This window comes from Pocillopora damicornis, chromosome 3, assembly GCF_964200805.1.
Source record: "Pocillopora damicornis chromosome 3, jaPocDami1.2, whole genome shotgun sequence".
Taxonomy (NCBI): domain Eukaryota; kingdom Metazoa; phylum Cnidaria; class Anthozoa; order Scleractinia; family Pocilloporidae; genus Pocillopora; species Pocillopora damicornis.
In genome coordinates, this window is record NC_142672.1 from 7,842,959 (window position 1) to 7,863,652 (window position 20,694).

Consider the following 20,694-nt stretch of genomic DNA (forward strand, 5'->3'; position numbering starts at 1 on the left):
ACGCTAACGTCACACTTGAGTCTCGTTTATGGGCAGTCTCTCTTTTTAATTAGCCATGGACCAGTGGCCTGAAACTGTGAGTCGTTTATCTCCGAAAGCCTAGTCATAAAATCGCTCCAAGATTCCCGCGATCATAATTGTTTCTTGTAATTTCTGTTATGCTGACAAAATTGTACTCAGCCTTATCATATTGTGTCGGCCAAGAGACACGAAATAGTTGACTTCAATGCGGAGCATTTTCCTGTTACGTAGAACAGAAAAGCTGACCTTGCCGGGCAGTTGTGCTCTAAATCACGTGCACGATAGGATGTGTTTGGATATGACGCCGAAAAAGAAAACGCTAAAACAAACTGTTTGCAATTTATCAATAATTGAATGTATTCAGTGAATGCTACTACGATGCATATATAGCAGATATATTCAATTCGATTATAAAAGAAAAGAATCAAAAGCTTACGCAACATAAAATAAGGCTGTGATAAATATTCATTCGAACTCGATTTCACATATACAGCTTAACGAAAAACGTAAAGCCTTAGGAATTCAAGGAAGTGCAAAGAGTTTTCTTTGTTCAGTTACAGCGTGATATCATGATGAAACCCACGAGTAACACTGTGTTTGTGCGGGAGATGGGGGTCAAGAACTAACTCCTTTACGGTCGATTTGTTTTGTCATTGATGCAATCACTGAGTAGGCGTTAGAGATTCTTTACGGCCACGAAATACATTTTACTTACAATCAATTCACCCTCATTTTCACAAACTGATTGAGCCAAGTTGCATTTATCTAAAAAAAAGTTAATGTTTTCCGAAAACCAGTCCCACACAATTTACATCAGTGAAAATAAGTGTTAAGAGGAAATTTCACTTCACTGACTTTGACAAGGTTAAAATGCAAATCAACCGGCACTTTTTTTTAAAGATCTAATGGTGTAACAGCTCAGTGTTGTAGCTTTTGTTTCAACGTGTTCCATTTCAATAGATATATGTTTCTAAAGTTCTTCAGTTTTTAAAAGACCGAATAATGTATTCAGCTTGAGTAAAAAAAAAACATAGCGACCGATAAATCATTTTTAATTAACTTTATCACTGATTGATGATGCGAGGCCAGAAACCAAGCTTGAAGTCAAGAACCAACGTACGCTCGACTGTTTCGTGTACATGGAACACAAAAAATACTTGAGCTTTTGCTACTCTTGTTACTACTTAGTAAGAGTACAAACAAACATCAAAACTAACTGACAATTCATACTTTTCGACGGTTAATGACCGAGACTCTTCAAAAAACTCATTACTGATATTGTGAGGTCGGAAAAAGCTTGTTTTTGAGAGGCAACCTGTTTGCTTGTTTTTGTTCAATTAATTTGACGGTTTTGATTACGAAATGTGAAAACGCATCCTTCTAATGAGTCAGCGAAATTGTGCTCAACGCTGAATGCATCAGTGCACTCAGCTAAGACGAACCTTTTCATCACGGAGTCAAACCACCAAGGTCAGGAAGGACAGGAAAGAAAAAAATTTTCTTCCATAGGTTTTATCGTCCAAATTAATCAATGAGCTAACCTATCTAAAAGGAAAAAAAATCAGGAAAAATGTCATGTCGCATTTCGTCATGATACGCTTGTGTGACGCTACCCACTCTCATTGCATCACGTTCTGTCTATTTTAATTTGGGGGAGAAATAGTGAAATCATGAATAATTTTCCGCGGGGCACCCTTAAATTCGCTGTACGTGAATGAAATCCTACACTACGCAAACAGGTACCAAAAATGCGTTTGCAAGCATGCCCTGTGCTCGAGAGGACACTGAAATATCCACTGTTGCCACAAAGCCTTAATTGAAGACATGCGGGACTCACTTTCAAATCTCAGTTCTTTAGAAGAGTTTTTGCAATAATGAAAACTTGTATAAGACTTCTCATGGACCATCGCCTGTAAGTTACATTTAACAACTTCACTCTAAATCCACTAATGTTAAAATCCATGTTCTTCCAAATCATATAATCAATCGATTGTTACAATTTTAAACAAAACATAACCATCGCCGTAAGGACATCCTCCAGACACCGCCGTCCAGTTAGCATCAGGCGGGATAAAAGACCCGCCTCCTCCAGCATGAAGATCAAGGTTCTTACTCTTGCCATCGACTTGCACCCCACCACCAGAGTATCCACCCCCTCCTCCACAATTTCCCCCGCCACCGAATCCTCCTGTGCACTTGTTTATTTTGCTGTATCCACCCCTTCCTCCTGTTTGAAAAGATTTGCCTCCATCTTTCTGGTCACATGGTTTGTTACAACTGGACGCCCTATAGCAGCGCCCATCTGTGAGAAGACCTCCACCACCTCCAACACCACGTAAGTCTGCATCATTCCCCGACATGCAGACCTTCCCTCCCTTTCCTTTTCCCCCAGGATTGACGCTACCACTCAACCCGGCCTGTCCAGGATCACCATCTACCAAGTCAGCTGCGCCACCCCCGCCAGACACAGCCAATGGACTGCCATTGCCTGCCAAAACAACAAAAGTTCCCCCTCCGCCACCTCCACCCCGTTTGCCTCGCTGCCCTACTAAAATTGTCAGCTGTATTCCCTGTTGAAGATGGACCGTCCCATTTAGTTTTGCTCCTTTACCACCGATGGTATTAAATCCCTCGTGATTCCCACCTGTAGCTCCGCATAACTCGAGGTAATACGTGGCCGACAAAGGAATGTCCCATGATTGCAAACCGTCTTTCACTAAAATCCCCTCCAGTGATGTACCCTGGTACAGCGCGTTATTTACTGGCCCAGACTTACCCGTTGCACCCAGTGTAGTGAAATGATATTCGATATCTAACAACACAACAAGGAAAACCTTTGCTCAGATAAGAAACGAAAAGTTCTGTCTATACACTTTAGACGTGCAAAAAATGAAAACTTCATTCCACCTTTTACATGCATTAATTTATTTGACTATGAAATAAAAAAGCATTAAGCATATGGCGCATATCGGTACACGCACACCGTGAATACTCTGATAATATCAAATGAAATAAACTTTCATGTCGCGATACATTGGGCTTTATAACAATGTTACCTACCCATCTTCTTTTCGCACATGTCCCCAAACCACGGAAGTTTGCATTTGCACCGATATTTTTGTTTGTCGTTGTTGTAATTGCAGAGGCCTTCATTGAGACAGACCATCTGGTTGCATTCGTCCTGAATCAATGGTAAAATCGTCGGAAAAATAAATGAAGGTAAACAAAGCTACTGGACTTCACATAGAGTCGCATCTGTAACAACGTACTAACTCGGAGCTTATATCTACTTACAATAGCTCAGTATTACATTTCAAAGCTCCTCAGAAATTTGGTAATGGTCATGATTGACATTTGGCAGCAAAAGGTTCTCGTTTTTTATAAGTGAGATATGGAAATGAACAAAATCAGAAAAATATTTCGAGAGGAATGAGATATGGAAATGGGGCACACAGGAAAAACAGTTTAAGAGACGAATATCATCTAAAAATTAATTAACCAACAGAAACTGAAATCTCAAGATATTACAGTAAACATGTAAAAGAAGAACTTTGTCACCCACCATAACGTTGATACTACTTTGAAACACTGGAGAGTAGGCAGAATATGTAAATCCTTCCGCGTATATCAATTCATCGCCAGAAATTAAGGAATCACCGCCGTGGTCATTTAACTCACAGAAGAGCTTATTCTCCGCTGAGGAAATTCCAAAGTTCGTGGACACGCATCTGGTCTCCATCAAGCACGAATGAGCGCAAGACAATGACGTAGAACCGTTTAGAGTCCTAATCTGGTGGCCATTAAGCCTGTGATCCAAAACTGTTTTAATAGCACCCTGCATGTAGCGTTGTTCGAAGCTGCAAGAAATTCCAAAAATATGAAGTGCAGTAACAAGAACCCACAGAAAAACAGGTGAATTCATCTCGAAGACCACTCAATATCATATAACTAAGAGAAAACTCATTATAGTTAAGACTGATCGTTTCTCTTAAGGCACTTTCTCATCAATCTTCAAGGTGTTGTAATGGCCACTTGCGTATATTGTCTATGAAATCAGTTGCTTTTTGAGCAAACACTGATAATTATGCTTTCCACTGACGTTAAAACTTCTCTTCGATACAACAATGGAAGTGCCAGATACAGTAAACAATAAAAGGGATGCTTAAAAGCTGTGGTCGAACAAAACACATTAACCTTTGCTTTAAGTAACTGGTGACGTGTCATTAGGTCAGACTAAAATAACTGTTTCAAACTCTGGTCACCAACTCTGTATCCCGTCTGTTTTTACAATCGCCGATTTCAGTAGTAATAATGGTAATAATAACAATTATGATTAAAATAATAACTTATTATTATTGAGTAGTAATTTCAGCGTTTTTTTTCTTAATTTTTCAATTTCCACTGTTAAATTAATACTCCTGTTAAAAAAAATTCCCTAATCTTTTAAATTGACTGTTTTACTTTTATCGCAATTTTTGGGAGTTAATTTATCAATTCAGAATAAAAGAATTACGATGATAGCTCAAAAAACTGGAAAATAAAAAATAAAGATACTAATAATAGTTACGACAATAATAATAAATAATGATTATAATAATGCCGGAAAAACACTGCGCACCCAAAGATGTCTTTAGAGATGCACCTTTTAGCAATGCACATGTCCAAAAGTCAATTTAAAAAGTAAGATCTTGTCAACATTTAAATTACAATTTAATAAAAAAATTGCACCATTTTAAGAAAACTTATTTAGTTTCATTTATATTTTAATAAATCAAAATCGTCTGCCGATTATCTGACAGTTGCCAAGGAGAAGTATCAACAAGATCAAAACGTTCCGATAGAACGTCGAAATTCTGTCTTCCATTTACCTTAAAGTATAATGATACATTGAAACAAAGTAAACATTATTAAGTTCAAATCAAGGATAAAGTGTTTCGCCGAGGAGAATTCAGCAGGATGTATGCAAGATCCCTGGGTTAAATTTGCAAAGCACTCTTCAATCATGTTCGTCAAAGCTATTATGGCCTTGGTATCATATTTCATTGTCTTCGGACATTTGCTTCACTTGCCACAATGGAATAGAGGACAGAACAATTTATCCTTTAATGGTGCTCTCTTCTGCCGTCAAAACTTTGCACTGAAAACGGACATTTTAAGAAAAGTGAAAACTTTCGGGGAGATTCAATGTGCGTTTGTTTGTTTGTCTGAAAACGACTGTGTCGCACAAACGTACTGCGACGATTCGCCAAGGAGAAAAAATCCCAAAGGAACATGCTATTTACATAAAAACGGCGTTAAGAACGAAGAGAACAGTGCCCGTCTCGTAAAAAGCAAGAGATGCACCTTTCAGCAATACATGGATTTAGACGTAAGTCAACAAATGTTTAGTTTCCTGTTGACGAAAATATAGATAAATTCTCCTCTAAATGTTTCATATCTTCTGGTAGCGATAAAGATGTACTAACAACCACATCAAATTAGGTATCTTTGATGAGAAACTTTACAATTCAAAGGATTTCACAATTTTTTTATTCAGGATCTTAGTATTAATTAAGTGTCTTAGAATTTACTTTTAGTCGGAAAAAAGCATTCTGAGCGCAGGGCTCAAATCAAAATATGTTTGCTAACTTAGAATTCATTGCATTTATTCAAAGTGATGAACTTTCTCTCCTCAATGTTCATTTTCATAACCGCAAAAAAACCGAAAGCAACTAAGTAAGGAAAACCTTCGCGTTTAATTGTGCCCTGCCATGCTTTAGTGAAATTTTATCGCAAGGAAAATTATATAAAGGGAGGTAAATGACAGGCAAGGCAGTGTCTAGCAGCATTGATTTATGTACAAGATTACAATCGGATCTTAGACAAACATTGTGTTTTTAACGCTTAAATTGCATGCAAATATTGGCTTTAATCATCATAGGTGCCTAACACATGTTTTCAACCGCAAAAAAAAAAAAACAATCGTCAGCTTATCTGAGGCTATGAATGAAAACAAGTAAATGAATTGTTGCCATCGAGAGCGTAATTTATCTTACTTCTTCGAGTCGTATATAAGGCCTTGAACGAGCATTGATTGCATGAAGGATCGGATTCCAGGGAATGTGAAAAAAAAGAAAAGGGTAGATTCTCTGAGGCGGGGTGTTGTAGTTTGCAGTAAACACTTTGTTTCTACCAGTAGTTGTAACAAGACATCAAAGAAATCAGAAGGTTACAAAATTAAGATCAAATATTGCTACATAACGGAAATATAGACGGCCAAACATACAAACAAGGTTATGACGTGCATAAAAACACAGAGTAAAGTAGATTAGTCAGGCAAAGATCCATACTAAAAAATATCGAGCGGGCTGTAAAACATACTAGACTGGCCCAATATGAAATAACTTTATGGGTTTACTGCTGATACTGTCTTTAATCAAAAGCAACTGTTCGAGATTAGGGTGTTATGAATCTTGCAGGAGGTCTCTTGCTCAAGAAAATGTCAAAATGGTATGAAGTGTCAGTACGACTATGATACCAGAAAATGCCAACGCAGATGTGAGCCGCCCTACACAGGAATTGATTGCAACCAGCTTCAAGGTAGAATCCTCAGCGCATTACATTAAGCATTTCAAGAGCTGCAACACTTTTTCTTAACGCAAAATTGTGTAAATCAAGAAACCAGTAGCTTCGAACAATACCAGGTTCACCTCATCCTCATCAAAAAGTAGTTGCAAGCTGTACCTATGGGATGAAAAATAATTTGATTTATGTCCTAATGGGATTTGCTTTGGGGAGGCAGCAGTTGTGGAGGCGCTCGCCCACCACAGCTGGGGTCTGGGTTCGATTCCCGAAGTTGTGGGTTGAGTGTGATGAGTGTTCTCATCCGCGCTCCACTTAGTTTATTCACAAAAACCAAAACTCAACATTTAAAAAAAAAATAAAGGGTCGCAGACGAAGAACCATTAGGCATCTCTATAATGATGCCCTTTATAACTAAAACTTTGTCTCTCCAATTCACTCGTCGTCCAAATGGGATCGATATAAAGGGAATCCAATTTATTGTGCACTACAACAGGAATTTACAAGATTTACTTTGGTTTTATTCCAGCCATATCCTTTCGTTTCACCACTCTTGGTGCACAAGGTAACTCTGGGCCAATATCGACTGCTGAATATGTGAACACGTCACTACAGGGAACGGTAACACTCGACAAAGGGGTCCAGATCTGGAGAGTGCCATTCACTGCTCTTTATAGGCTCAAAGCTGCTGGGGCTTCAGGAGGGAAGGCGTCATCCTCAGGGGGAAAGGGTGCAATCGTAGCAGGAGTGTTGCTGCTAACGAAGGGAACTGTGCTGCACCTTTTGATTGGTCAGAAAGGACTTCCAGGAAGTTCTGGTGCAGGAGGAGGTGGGGGAACTTTCGTAGTTTCTAACAAAAACACGCTTTTGGTAGCAGCAGGCGGTGGCGGCGGTGGAGGTGGTCATATTATCTCAGAAGACGGAGATGATGGTCAAGCGACCAAAGCTGGCAGCGTTTATGGTGGTGTAAATGGTTTGGGTGGATCAGTGTGCGCTAGAGAGGACAACAATGCAGGGGGAGGAGCTGGATTTCAGGAAAATGGCAGATGTAGCCGCAATGTGTCATGTTCCTTAACTCCTCATCCATGCAACGAGTCCGGGTTGGCCTATGTAAATGGTGGTCTGGGTGGCAATGGGAATGGTGTTGGAGGATTTGGCGGGGGTGGGGCGGCATACAAAGATTTTGGCGGAGGCGGAGGGGGTTATTCTGGAGGGGGAGTGCATGCCACGTCTCGGGGTTCACGGGCAGGAGGGGGTGGATCTTACTGGCCCGTAGGGCGGTTGAAGTCAAGCAATGAAACCAACTCTGGCGACGGATACGTATTGATAGATTTCAATAACAGTTTAAATTAAGAAAACAATGATTGATTCGTTGATCTCTCTTCTTTTAAGTCTTTGTATTCCATTGCTATATGTTACCAACGCGTTAGTGGAAAATTATTTGTGTCAGGGCGCTATTTCAGGATTGATAGATCTGAAAGAGAGCTCTACCAGCCGCACAGTGTATGGGCATGATGAATTTTATGGGGCAAGCAGTCGGTCCATCTACAACTTATGGCGCGAATCTCCAGTTCAGAAGACAGGTGGAACTTTTGGCGGTAATACCGCAAAAACAAATGTTACGTATCGATGCTCACTGGCCAATTGCAAGGTGGCGTTCATGCACTAACAACAGAGTTTAAAATTCTGTTCTTCAAATCAAAAGGATGTTTTATAGTTTTTTTTGTTTGTGCGAATGAGCAGAAGAGGGCATATTAACTGTAGCGAACCAAAAAGAAACTATGTGACCCGATATAAATTAGCTCTGTTATCGCAGGCCAAGTAGCTGGAGGGGGGGGGGGGGGGACATACTCTCACACCTTTTATTGGTCTGCATAAGTTCAATAATAGAGTTGAAAAAGAAGAAGACAAGTTGCAGGGGAAAGTGAGGACCAGCCGACATTTTTGATGTAATGGATTTCTTATCACGCTCCTTGATGCGTTAAAACAATTAGTTGATTCAGTCTTATGTTGCACAATACAGTTACCCACTCCAAAATCGCTGGAAAAATGCAGCGCAAACACTCATCTTTATCACAAAAGCAACAGATCTTAGAGTAACTTTATTTTTCTCTGCATGTACAAAAATATAACGAACAAAAAACGTCAATTATATAAGGAGAGAACCCAAAACTAAACAAATGGGATCTCAGAAGGAACAGATCTTGAAATAATTTCAATTTGTTTACATTTACAAGAAAAAACCTATCAAATCTGTCAATTCGATACGTAGAAAACTCAACAAAGACGGAAAACTTCCGCCAAGATCTTGCATTTAGAATAAGTTAAATATATCACATAAACATAAATGTGCAACGAATAAAGTTTTACTTAAAATGAAAAATTTACGCCTGAAGTATTGAGTAAATATAGGAACACAGTTTAGATCGAGAAGATGGCTGAGAGAGCTGCGTTGATTCATGTGTTCACATCCACATGTGCCTTAGTTGTTCTAGGAGAATCGCTACAGTCATTGCACTGGAAACGTCTGAGTGATAGCTTATACTTTGATGGAGCAGTTTTACTCCGGCGTGACTTTGCATTTAAAAGGGACATCTTAAGAACAGTGAAAACATCGGGGGAAGTTCACTGTGGCCTCGCCTGTTTGTCTGAAAGTGACTGCATCGCACAAACGTACTGCCGCGAGCCGTGGCAGAAACTCAAGGGAACATGCTATCTGCATCGAAGAGGAATCAAAGACGGGCTGGCTGAAGATGCCTTCGTGAAAAGCGATGGATGTACTTACCAACAATACATAGATTTTCACGTAAGTACATCTTGCATTACATTTGTAATAAAGTAATTTTTAGTATTCATTTTAAAAAAAACAGAAAAACAAAAAAAACAAGGAGCAAGTAATACGGAATTATTTTCAATTTAAACTATTCATTTACCGTTTCCATTTGTCTCCAACAAATGACGAATTCTCAATGATTCTCTGGACATTGATTATTTACAGTGGAAATAATTAACAGTTTGGGCAAAACAAACATGCTGTAAGGATCAGTGAATTGGCCCATCGGAATAAACATTCACCCGACCAAAAACCGAAGAGGGTTTGATAATCAATTCAAGTCGAATTTTGAAAGCATGCAGTTCAAGGCCCAAATTTCAGAGTAAAGTACAAATGCAGTAAGAATTACTGAATTGGCTGGCGGTATCGGATAAACGTCTATCTAACTAAAAACGGAGGAAGATGTGATAATCAAGTCGAATTTGAAGTCGTTAAAGAAGAATTTAAGGCATAACTTTTCCATTGCGGTATTTATTTTGTTTCTTAAATCATTAATTGTGGTCAAGAGATCGAACGATAAAAGAAATGAAGTTTTTGATTTCCAAGGAAGCTTTCATCGTAAATATATTTCTGAAAACTGCCATAAAACTTAAAGAAAACAACTTGCTGAAAGAAGTACTGAAGTACCAATTTTCTGAGCAATGACGAGAGAGGAGAAATAAAACAGCTCCGTTGATTAAATAACAGAGACTAATGAGAACACTTCCACGAGGTTGTGGACGGTGTTCAAAAAATAAAAACGATTTGTAACGTGTGTAACCTTTCCTGTCAGACGCCTTGCTCAAGCAAATGTCAAAATGGTCAGACATGTAGCTATGACCATGATAACAGACGATATGCTTGCCTCTGTGAGAAGCCATACACTGGAATGTACTGTGAAAAGTCTAAAGGTAACATTTTAACAACCTAGGATGAGATCAGTCTTGCAGAGTTGTCACAAGTCCACCTTCGTCTGCTCCATTTTCAGATTGGGTTTAAAGAAAGCTTCCTGAATATTTTTACTCTTTCAATTTAGTAACAAAGTGAGGTAAAGCGAATTAATGTTCTTAAAGAGCAGCAACGTTTCTTTAATTGTCGCCCAATAAAAACTCCAGCCTCAAAGAACATTGTCATTCGACATAGCGAGGTGATTATTAGCTCCTACATTCCCTCACAAATGCTTTGTTTTCTTTCTGTGGCTGAGAAGAAATTTGTCAATTTTCATAAGCACAAGACCTTTCCCCTTGTTTTCTGCAAGATTTCAGTGATGGTGTACACAACACTGTATGGTAGAAAACTCGAAGGCTTTGATTTAGGAGTAGTGGTGGTAATAGCACTATTTAAGCTTGAGATGATAACGCTGTCACAGTTTTTTTTAAAAAAATCCAATTTATTACGTTATCTTTTAATATCGATTATTAATCCATTAATGCATTGTTCCTTTGACTTCCTTGTTGTTTCAGCAATAGCCTTTTATTTCACTTTCCTCGGTGCTCAAGGCAACACTGGGCCGACATCAACAGCTGGATACAAACGCACGCCTCTAGAAAGGACAGTAACACTCAACAAAGGAATACAAATCTGGACGGTTCCATTTACCGCGCGGTATAGTTTCACTGTGGCTGGGGCATCAGGAGGGAAGGGATATAAACCAGGAGGGAATGGTGCAATTGTAAGTGGAATTGTGAGACTTTTCAAGGGTACTGTCCTGCACCTCTTAGTTGGTCAGAAAGGTCTCAAAGGATCTTCCGCTGCAGGAGGGGGTGGAGGTACATTTGTAGTTTTCAGTAATAATACCCTTTTTGCGGCAGCTGGCGGTGGGGGTGGTGGAGGGGGTCAGATAACATCAAAGGTTGGCGATGCTGGCCGAAAAGGAACAAATGGAAGCGTTTACGGAGGAGTCAATGGCCTGGGTGGGAAAGTGTGTGCTGACGAGTTAAACTATGCAGGTGGAGGTGGTGGATTTAGAGGAGACGGGAAATGCGCCTTCAATATAACATGCGTTTCTCCTCGATCATGCAAGGAGGCTGGGTTCTCATATTTGAATGGTGGTGTGGGGGGCAAAGGAGATGGTAATGGGGGATTCGGTGGAGGTGGAGCGGCATATAACGATTTTGGAGGAGGCGGAGGTGGGTATTCTGGAGGGGGAGTGTATGCCACATCGTTTGGTTCACGGTCAGGAGGGGGTGGATCCTCTAGCAATGGTGCACCCCTGTCAAGTAGTGGAGTATCACATAGTAGCGGTGACGGATACGTGTTATTTAGATACCCCTAGTATCAGACCAACATATTCGGTCGATCTCCCTTGCTATAAAATGTTTTGCAATATTTCAATGACACTAACTCAATGACCAATAATCACGATAGGCTATATTACCTTCTGAATCAGTCACATGATTAATAAACGTCAAGATAACCGGATAATGGCCAAGTTCATCTTTTGCATTTTAAAGAACCAAGAAGGGTGGAGGAGTATAGGGGGGCAATAGAATAGAAATTTATTCCTAAAAGAATAGAAATCTAAAAAGACGACGTTAGTTGCGAACCACTGAGGGTTTTCTGCGTAATGCCTTAACCACAGCTGCAGAGACCAGCAAATCACAACTGAATGGGAAGGATCATAATGTTTCACGAACCAGTTAACATTATTACCTTAAGAAGACTTGCGGTATACAGTCGAAACGTCGGAATCACCTTGATAACCAACTGCATCCTTTTTTATGAAATCATGCATTCCAGCCGCTAACGTAACTGTCCAATTTGAACATATGCGTATGTGGTGTGAAGGAGAAGTACCTCTCATTTTTCATTAATAATCCCTTCGTTAATCGGTATTACATAAGATATCCCGAGTATTAGAGATTTTGTCATGGAATTTCCAATTTTATTTACAACGCTTATCCCAATTTTGAGCTATACAACGTTTGTTTCATATCGGTGCTTCGTACGCCCTATTCTAAACAACTGTGCTAACGTCACTCTTCCTCTCTGGCGTTGATCTCCTCGGGCGGGTACTGTTTGCCCGAGTTCATTTAATACAAAAATGGTATCGCAGGTAACTCGTCACCCTTCATCAATAGATGAACACTGACTATTGGCTTGTCCATCATGCCACAAGGGTTCTACATTCACGCCATAAGAAAGATCGACTTTCGACTTGCTTTGCCACCATCAATGATTAAATTCACTCTTGTTTTCGATATCACACCAAACTTGTGTGCAAAAGGGAAATTGTTGCAAGTCACTAGAGAAGGTGCATGATCCCTTATATTTCTCAGGAAGGACTTGCACGATTGCCGAAGTACACATATCCACACGCAACCTGCACGCCAGGTTTGTAACTTGTTACAACCCTACCAGTAATTTATGATGGTTACAGTTCCTGGTGTGTCTGGAGAGGCAGTGACTAACTTGGTTTCATCAGCCCACATAAGGTGCAGCAATGTTGGGTTACGATGCAGCACGTTCAACAGCTTGCCCTCCTATAGGAAGGGAACAAAGAAAACGTTTGTCTCCCGTTTTATAAAAACTTAGAGAGGATATTTTTCCATTTGCTTATTTGAAAATAGAATCCAGTCAAGACTGTAAGAAAGTTACATTTACACAAAAAATCCTAAACGATTTAAGGCACGGCATTTTAAGTCCATACCAGTTCAAGGTTACGGAGATGTGCTGTACAAAAGCTTTAATATAGTCTTTTGGCAAGGTAAGCCAACGCCAGTAGGGAATAGAATGCCGAGGATAGCGAAGACTAATAAGGATAAAAAAAAAATCTTGAAAAATAACAGGTTAAACGTTTCATGATACATACGCTAAAATTACGAAGTACTTCTTCAAACAGCATTACGGCATACCTTCATATCCCAAAGAGCGATGCGCTTCCGGTCTCCACCAGAAATGAGCCGATTACCTGAGAGGCACAGGCACCTGACCACCCCGATATGCTCCTCCAGTGTGTGAAGCAGGATACCTGCCAAACATAGTGACTGTTAAATAACAATCTAGTTAGAGTGCATCAAGAAACAAGGTGTAACCACAAGAAACGAAAAAGTCACCTACCTTGATGACTCCATAATCGCACAGTACTGTCCGCCGAACCAGACGCAATTATGTCATCATTAAACTGTAAACAGTACTGGATAAAGTAGCCAAGAAAGTTTGAGAACGTGTTCAATTCGTGCACGTGAAATCAAAAGATGTGCTGGCTTTTTGGCCATTGGGGCGGCATGTTTGGTTTTTTCTAAATTTAAATTAATACACGGACAATCATGCCAAATACTTCCATATGAGGAACTGAACCTCAGTTCTTGCATTGCGCCCTCTGATGCTCGACTACTGAGCTACAGGGAGCTCTATGGTGATCTAGGGTTTTTACTAAGTTCATATGTGACGATCAGCAAAACGAAAACAGAGTGCTATTGAATAGATTAAGAAAGATGGTAATATGTTCAGCATCAAACTTCGCGCACTAACTCCAACCAACACCTAAAAAAGGCGTTAAGGCGAATTTACCTCACTGAAGGATATCAGTTTTGCTTGATGGCCAAAATAACGTGCATAATTGTGTAAAACTTATGTCTCTTCGTATTTCATACAATAAGCAAACTATGGATTCATCGCTTACCACTTCCCCTGTATGCCCAACCAAAGTGAATGTATTATCTCCTGTCTGAGCATCCCAGATCTTTATCAAACCGTCACCTCCCCCGCTGATTATCTTCTTTTCGTTAAAGTCACAACAAAAAACAGCTGGCAATAGACGTTATAAAAACTAAATATCAGAAAATTATGTTCGATATGTTGCGCAACATTTTCAGTTTTTACAGAGTAACAACAAGAAAAAAAAATAGTCACGACTAAAAGGCAAAAATGTCCATTTTCTTCAATTGTTAAAATTGGAGTCCACCTGGGAGGATCATTTATTTGCTTGAACAAGTTCAGGTTCACATTAGCCCAGGCTGAACAAATACAGATAGCCTTTTTATCATTTACACTGCTAGTTACTACTTTGAGTCAAAATTGCGAACAGTTTTAGTGCAATCCCTCGGTGCTGGCTTATGAGAGCTATAAATCTTGCAATTGAAGTTACTTACCTTCCGTATGGCCTCTCAGTGTTAAGAGACAAGCGCCCGCTGTCATATTCCATAGCCTTATGGTTTCATCCCAAGATGTTGTGATCACGAGGTCGTCACGGGCAACCAACGCCTGACAAACAAAAGAAACGTTTTGATTGATTGGCAGCTGTTCCAGTCACTTGACATACATAGCAAAATAAAGACTAAGTTGAAAGAAGAGGGGACGCAGATGTCTGGCCCTAGTTGTACAAAGGGTGGATAAGAGTATCCACTGGATAAATCACTATCTGGTGGATAGCGCAGTACGTTTCGTTTACAATTATCCGCTGGATAACGATTTATCAGTTGGATAGCTTTATCGACCCTTTGAACAACTGGGCCCTGGTGGTTAATTCACTGGTTTGCAGATCGGAAGAACCGAGTTGGAAGTCTCGACTAATTGGTGTATTTCGTTCTCAGTGAAGCACTTTACTATCACAATGCCTCGATCCAGCCGGCAGTAAGAATGGGTACCAGCAAACTTCGATGGACAATTGATGCAGGGGGTTTACATGCCAAGTAGCAGTAACAATACGGCATGTCGTTTTTAAGCCAAAGAAACTAAAATAGCCTTCATGAGACGACCGATGTTACTCGCAAGATATCAGTACAGCATCTTAAAACTATTTAAAATTACCTGAATTTCATCTGAATGGCCAGTCATAGTGTGAAGAAGAGCACCAGTATCTGAATTCCACACCCGCACAGTTCTGTGTAAAAACGGGAGATAACCACAACTAAATAGATATCTTGAAATCATAACAGAGTGTGGTCCCAAATTTTACCTACTTACAGCCCTTACTCACAGGTCAGCAGATGCACTAATGATTGTACTTCCAACAAATGATAAGTGTTCCACACCCCCTGTGTGTCCTTGAAATGACCTGCAGTACATAAGTCGTACATTTTGTTAGTCTACGAGTACACGGAAACAATAGGTAACACTTTGAGTGACTTTGAGCGTACGTCGCACGAAAGTCTGACTGACGGGAGTGTTCAGAGGCTTAAAAACCATAAATGTTCTGAACTTTGCAAATTCCTTTTCCTTTCGCTAACGCTTATTAAATTTAAACGACAAACATGCAGTATAACTCAATATTAAATCATATTTTATGTCATAGTTCCTTTGAAGCTCACGCTCATCGCAGTTTATCTACGTTGTCGTTAATAGACAACGAAGAATATTTCTGTCGTTGTTACAGATAAAGACCGTTGAGCTGACCCATGAGGTAGAAAGGACGGTGCTTAAAATTGATGAGGAGAAATGTAAGCCACTGCCAAGAAATCCGTGAATCAACAATGCAGTGAAGTGAATAGGAATGGAACAGAAAAAGTTCATCAAATTGTGCGTTTATAAGAGCTTCACTTCGCAAAGAATGTGACAGGAAAAATAGAATCCACTATGGTTTGAAAAAGGTTATTAACAGCATCTGTTGACGTACACACACCAATATTCGGCTAGATAACACCTTGGACTTGTAGGCGATGGAGATAAAATTGGCGTTTCGAAAGCGGACACTTTATGTGAAAATTTGAGACTTCGTACATGGAAAGACTTCAAAATGAAGAAAGTACGCATATGACCTAGATGGAAACCTTAGCGAGGATATCTGAAGAGGAAGATAGAGATTTACCACTCACATTAAAGAGAAAGAAAAAACATTACACAAATACAGTTACATGTACACCAGAAGGGAGCCGGAGATGAGACCAATACTGGAGAACATGGAGGAGAAAAACAAAGGCATAAAGGAATAGCTGAATGGAAGACTAAGAGGAAGTTGGGAAATGCAGCGCCAGGCTTACAGAGCGCGAAGAAGGTAAGTAGGTTTTTCCTTTTGGCGTAATATTCTGAACATCACAAGCAAATATATTAATTCTCAATCAAACCTGAGACATCGTCCAGATTTCAGGTCAAACAGTCTGATCACTCCATCTGCGCACCCAGTAGCGCACAACGAATCCTGGGTCGACAAATAGAAGTGTCATTTATTTCAAAGAGGCAAAACTTTGATATCAAACAACAGTTTCCGTCTACGTGAATCATGGCCTTTCACTTCGACTCAACATGACATCTTATGCAACCTGTAAAACTGATATCTACAATTCAATAAACTTCCCATTTGACCACTTAATCTCAAGTTACGCATTTTCTTTGCTCTTTGGTCTGTTTTCAGTTGGTTTATTGACTTATACACATCTGCTAGAAAACTATGACGGTAATTGGCTTCCCAGCTGGTGAATAAAGGGGGTAAGTTTCTAAAGAAACTGTGGTGCTGCGTCGGTGGGCGAGAATAACAGTGTAATTTAGCATTACTAATCAACTGAGTTGAAAACGTAAATTGGTCACCGTAAAGAGTTTAAAGGCTGACGTGTCGAGTGTTAGCCCTTCGTCAGATCTGAGGAAGACAATCGCTCTGACGAAGGGCTAACGCTCGAAACGTCAGCCTTTAAACTCTTTACGGTGGCCAATTTACGTTTTCAACTCAGTTGATAACACTAAATTACCTTCCTAGCTAGTGGTCTTGCAGGTCGCACAAGTATATGGTAACCAACACAGCTTCCTCTTGGTCAATAATAGAGACTTTGATGTCTATCATTTCGTTGTTGATTTGTTATTTTCCTTGTTTCTTATGTATCACTTCAATTTCTTTCCTTCTTTTCTTTTATTTTGACTCACATCGACTCACCTTTAGTTGCACACATCTCACAGAGTCAGTATGCGGTGAGTCCAAAACAAGAATACACTTAGCAGTTTGGACATCCCAAACACGAGCTGTATTATCTGACGAGCCAGACACAATTGTGCTACCTGAAAATAAATGTCAGCAGTTGTAGAAACATAAATGGATGTAATTGATGCAAGCTCTATGTGGTATGCTATTTAGGACAAAAGTGAGAAAACTGTTGACATACACACTGAATATTTCTTTGAAAAGTTAGAGACAATGAATGGGATAGTCTCCAAAATGTACAATCACCGTATGGTTTAACCATTTACACACTGACATCAGTATGCACATTCTCCATACTGTTTTCTATACATTTCCTCACGTGTTGACAAGGAGAATTTGTTTAACAATCAAAAGCTTCTTTAGTCAGTGATCAGTTCCTTTACTCTCCTGACCTTAATGTTTGATTCAGGGGTGTATGGTCAGGAGAAATTAGATGCCAGTCACTCTTAGGGTTAAAGGGTTAAAGAAATTTCTTAAAGCACTTGACTCACTATTGCACTTGGCATAATTAAAAATGTAATTTCATCATAAGTTAGCAAAGAAAAGAAAAACAGAGAAATCATAAGGACTTTTAAATCAATTAAATGGTTAAGAATATATGAAAGTCACATATTTGAACTGCGGATAAAGACTTGAAAGTGATCCTTGCAGTAATGTGCACTACTTGGGCAGTGGTGAAAATAAGGCCTGAAAAAAATTCAGTGCACATTACTGCGAGGATCACTTTCATTCACATTTTAAATCAATTGTAAACACGAAGTTGCAGGAGTTTACCACAGGGTACAGGGAAAAGGTACCAAAAGTTTGCACCCAAGCCATGTGGCTTGCATGGTGCTGGGTCTCTGAAGTATGAAAATAGTAAGAGTATTGCTATTCCATCTAGATGGAATGCTAGTCCCTTCATATTTCCCTTCACCATTTTTTCTTCCTTGACAGTTCACTGACTCTGATTTGAACTCTTAACTGGAGAGGCACAGTGAAAGTAGCATATTAAAAATGCAATACATTGATTAAGCCTGGTCTACAACCCAGATCTCTTCACCCAAAGTCTGGTATCGTCACTGTTAGGCCTCCATATCTTCATGGAGAGGGTCCAAGGATGGTAGAATATTTAAGACATGGTGAAAAGCTGATGGATTTGCAGTTTCCCAAGGGTTGAGAGTTCATATAGAAACTGGGCTGGGTATGAGTAAAGATTTAATTTCAGAAAAATGCAATGACTGCAATTCTCTAGGCAGCCTCTAAGTTTTCCTTTCAATTCTATAACCACTTAAAATGATTTAAGACATTTACCATCACAAGCCATGCAGGTGATAGGATCCTTGTGTCCTCTTAAAAGTGGTGCAACAGAGTATCTGCCTTGTTCCCAGTTCTTATCAAGTGAGAGGGCTCGAATATAGATCTGCTTCCAGCGGCAGGTGGCAGGCTTTAGTACAGTACATGTGTTATTTGTTAATGATGCATTTGACCCTTGAGAGGTTAACATATGACGCATTTGCAGAAGATCTTCTCCAAATCTGTCCCACCCCTTTTGAATACAGAAACGATACCTGAAAAACATTCATGTAATGAATGGCAGAGTCAGTCAGCCAAAAGTGATGGTAAAAGAAATTGAAATCAAAATACAAGGTGTTAGGAGGGAATTACTGAAGAGCCTAATGTTCTCCATGCATCTTCAAAATTACAAAAGTGTCCCAGGGCTCATTTTTTCTCAAGAAAAATGAATTGGTTTGGCAGGAACAGCTTTTGACTAGTACATCTAAATTTTTACTTACACCAGCAGATAGTAACCAAAGAGCATTTTTAAACTTTCATTACAAATCATTGGCTACCTTAGGTGATTTCACACTTAAACTAATGCTACACTCTTCATGAACTTTAATTCCTCTAAACTCCCATGGATCTTGATTTCTCAGACCATGACAGTTGCTAAAATACTCTGATAATTTCACAAGATTTTAGGATACTTTGAGCTTAATTTGGCTGATGCTGATTTTCCCTCCCCATTTAAACCTTTCAAGTGCTCTGGATATTTTTCTGAACAGTGTAAACCCACTTCCTTCCCCAGAAGGCATGAAAGATTAAGAATCAATTGTTTTGCATAACCTCAATAAGACACAATTATTTGATAAGAAATTCTAGTCTGAACTTAAACCAAAAAATAAATGCACTTGCAGTAACAAAAAGATTAATTAAGGAATAAACAAAGATGCATGTATTATGTTGATTGCATGTAAACATACCAAAATGCATTATGATTTGATCTTTCCCTCCACAGTCTGTTGCACTGTGCAACACAACTGAGTGATTTTACAGACAGATATGAGAATATTCTTTCTGCCAATTCTTTTGGTAGAGATGCGACAAAATCTACTGCTAGCAGTGGTTTTAACTCATTGTAAAGCAACCTCAGCTGAAGTGGCTGAAACACAAATTGGAAAAAAAAAAACAAAAAAAAAGACCAATAAATTAATAAGAACAACAATTAATATTATTAACAGTAACCCCGCTATTAATGATGTCTTTCCTAAATTATCTCAACTGTAAAGACAGTACTTTGCGACTAAATTTGAGTAAAATGCAGAAAGCCTTGGAAATTGTGTGGTACTTCTGCAATCAGCACACATTTGGTTTCTTGTGTTCTTACAGTTACCACTGCTCAGACACGTTCAACCTCTCCAAATTTTGATTCTCATAATAACCTCTCCATATGCACCTTTCATGGATTTCATCACGAACTTCATAATGTGGTCGTAAGTGCAAAGATCTGGCATGAAATGCCGGTCAACTGCACTCGTCATGTACATGTAAGACTGTGTGACAATGCAGGTGGTCACTTGCAACCTAACTCCATTCATTTTCTATTCTTTCCAAATCTTAACAAAAGATTTCCTAAAAAAAGGCCAGTATTAATTAACAAAATCATTCCCTCCAAGAGGAGAAGTACTAAAGAATTTGAAGAAAGCCGGTGAGTGAAGAATTTAACTAATTACTATAACAACAGGTTACATGTACATGTGTACCCAGCTGATAGTGGTTTCGAGGATCAGATGGAGTCCTCGATGATGAGGCGTTTCTTTGATGCTACATACATGTAGTTCAGTCGTTAGCAGCGCCGATCCCTCGAACAGTATCAGCTTCAGATAGTGATAAATCAACTGTATAAGGCAAGCTTTAGATCAGACATAAACAAACCTGACAGGCGAGAAGGATTTGTTGCAAGACTTCGTTTTGCTGATCACGATTAAAATCTTTAAATGTGTTCACAAACACTTTGGCTTTCTCTTCAAAACTCATTCTTCTGAGTAGAGAGGCATGGATGCGTTCTTCTCAAGTTGTTAGATTCACTTTTCGGAATCTTGATTAAAAAACTCGAAATCTAAACAAAATCCCTTAAGGACCTCTAAGATGATCACCCTTCCCCGTCATTGAGCCCGCGATTATTATGAGT

The 20,694-nt window shown here is 39.4% G+C and overlaps 4 protein-coding genes and 1 long non-coding RNA gene across 6 annotated transcripts; 3 read left to right on the forward strand and 2 right to left on the reverse strand.

The window, feature by feature from the left end:
* Positions 1 to 1,805: 1,805 nt before the first annotated feature.
* On the forward strand, positions 1,806 to 3,798 carry LOC149048068 (uncharacterized). The gene is made up of 3 exons (XR_016184951.1): positions 1,806 to 1,933; positions 3,165 to 3,240; positions 3,664 to 3,798. It is a non-coding gene; the product is annotated as an uncharacterized LOC149048068 (long non-coding RNA).
* LOC113681781 (uncharacterized) lies at positions 1,885 to 4,072 on the reverse strand. Its single transcript, XM_089200262.1, has 3 exons — positions 3,584 to 4,072; positions 3,082 to 3,202; positions 1,885 to 2,833 (listed from the first exon to the last, which is right to left on the reverse strand). Exons 1-3 carry the CDS (start codon positions 3,941 to 3,943, stop codon positions 2,004 to 2,006), a joined length of 1,311 nt encoding a protein of 436 aa, XP_089056388.1. The 5' UTR covers positions 3,944 to 4,072; the 3' UTR covers positions 1,885 to 2,003.
* A 768-nt stretch (positions 4,073 to 4,840) lies between these two features.
* On the forward strand, positions 4,841 to 8,965 carry LOC113681782 (uncharacterized). The gene is made up of 3 exons (XM_027198900.2): positions 4,841 to 5,389; positions 6,480 to 6,600; positions 7,112 to 8,965. The coding sequence occupies exons 1-3, from the start codon at positions 4,982 to 4,984 to the stop codon at positions 7,933 to 7,935; spliced, it is 1,353 nt and encodes a 450-aa protein (XP_027054701.2). The 5' UTR covers positions 4,841 to 4,981; the 3' UTR covers positions 7,936 to 8,965.
* LOC113681786 (uncharacterized) lies at positions 8,895 to 11,813 on the forward strand. Its single transcript, XM_027198903.2, has 3 exons — positions 8,895 to 9,388; positions 10,188 to 10,305; positions 10,858 to 11,813. The coding sequence occupies exons 1-3, from the start codon at positions 9,017 to 9,019 to the stop codon at positions 11,667 to 11,669; spliced, it is 1,302 nt and encodes a 433-aa protein (XP_027054704.2). The 5' UTR covers positions 8,895 to 9,016; the 3' UTR covers positions 11,670 to 11,813.
* Positions 11,814 to 12,256: 443 nt separating this feature from the next.
* LOC113681785 (uncharacterized) lies at positions 12,257 to 20,681 on the reverse strand. Of its 2 annotated transcripts, XM_027198902.2 has the most exons (12): positions 20,439 to 20,681; positions 19,487 to 19,665; positions 18,537 to 18,793; positions 17,199 to 17,320; positions 16,399 to 16,472; positions 15,315 to 15,392; positions 15,146 to 15,218; positions 14,488 to 14,599; positions 14,019 to 14,143; positions 13,454 to 13,529; positions 13,249 to 13,364; positions 12,257 to 12,876 (listed from the first exon to the last, which is right to left on the reverse strand). In XM_027198902.2, exons 1-12 carry the CDS (start codon positions 20,538 to 20,540, stop codon positions 12,748 to 12,750), a joined length of 1,443 nt encoding a protein of 480 aa, XP_027054703.2. In that variant the 5' UTR covers positions 20,541 to 20,681; the 3' UTR covers positions 12,257 to 12,747. The 2 variants fall into 2 exon arrangements, with proteins under 2 accessions (XP_027054703.2, XP_089056379.1); XM_089200253.1 differs by lacking the exon at positions 13,454 to 13,529.
* Positions 20,682 to 20,694: the final 13 nt, after the last annotated feature.

What these genes read in the sequence shown, in the direction of transcription:
- LOC113681781 (XM_089200262.1), bottom strand. Translation starts at nt 3,943, where the DNA reads ATGAATTCACCTGTTTTTCTGTGGGTTCTTGTTACTGCACTTCATATT. An exon ending in AAAGTAGTATCAACGTTATG is followed by an intron (nt 3,203 to 3,583) that starts GTGGGTGACAAA and finishes CCATTGATTCAG; the next exon opens with GACGAATGCAACCAGATGGT. An exon ending in CATGTGCGAAAAGAAGATGG is followed by an intron (nt 2,834 to 3,081) that starts GTAGGTAACATT and finishes TTGTGTTGTTAG; the next exon opens with ATATCGAATATCATTTCACT.
- LOC113681782 (XM_027198900.2), top strand. Translation starts at nt 4,982, where the DNA reads ATGCAAGATCCCTGGGTTAAATTTGCAAAGCACTCTTCAATCATGTTC. An exon ending in AGCAATACATGGATTTAGAC is followed by an intron (nt 5,390 to 6,479) that starts GTAAGTCAACAA and finishes TGAATCTTGCAG; the next exon opens with GAGGTCTCTTGCTCAAGAAA. An exon ending in TGATTGCAACCAGCTTCAAG is followed by an intron (nt 6,601 to 7,111) that starts GTAGAATCCTCA and finishes GTTTTATTCCAG; the next exon opens with CCATATCCTTTCGTTTCACC.
- LOC113681786 (XM_027198903.2), top strand. Translation starts at nt 9,017, where the DNA reads ATGGCTGAGAGAGCTGCGTTGATTCATGTGTTCACATCCACATGTGCC. An exon ending in AACAATACATAGATTTTCAC is followed by an intron (nt 9,389 to 10,187) that starts GTAAGTACATCT and finishes CTTTCCTGTCAG; the next exon opens with ACGCCTTGCTCAAGCAAATG. An exon ending in GTACTGTGAAAAGTCTAAAG is followed by an intron (nt 10,306 to 10,857) that starts GTAACATTTTAA and finishes TTGTTGTTTCAG; the next exon opens with CAATAGCCTTTTATTTCACT.
- LOC113681785 (XM_027198902.2), bottom strand. Translation starts at nt 20,540, where the DNA reads ATGAGTTTTGAAGAGAAAGCCAAAGTGTTTGTGAACACATTTAAAGAT. An exon ending in TCAAATCATAATGCATTTTG is followed by an intron (nt 18,794 to 19,486) that starts GTATGTTTACAT and finishes AATGTTTTTCAG; the next exon opens with GTATCGTTTCTGTATTCAAA. An exon ending in TCGCTCTTTGGGATATGAAG is followed by an intron (nt 12,877 to 13,248) that starts GTATGCCGTAAT and finishes CCCTTCCTATAG; the next exon opens with GAGGGCAAGCTGTTGAACGT.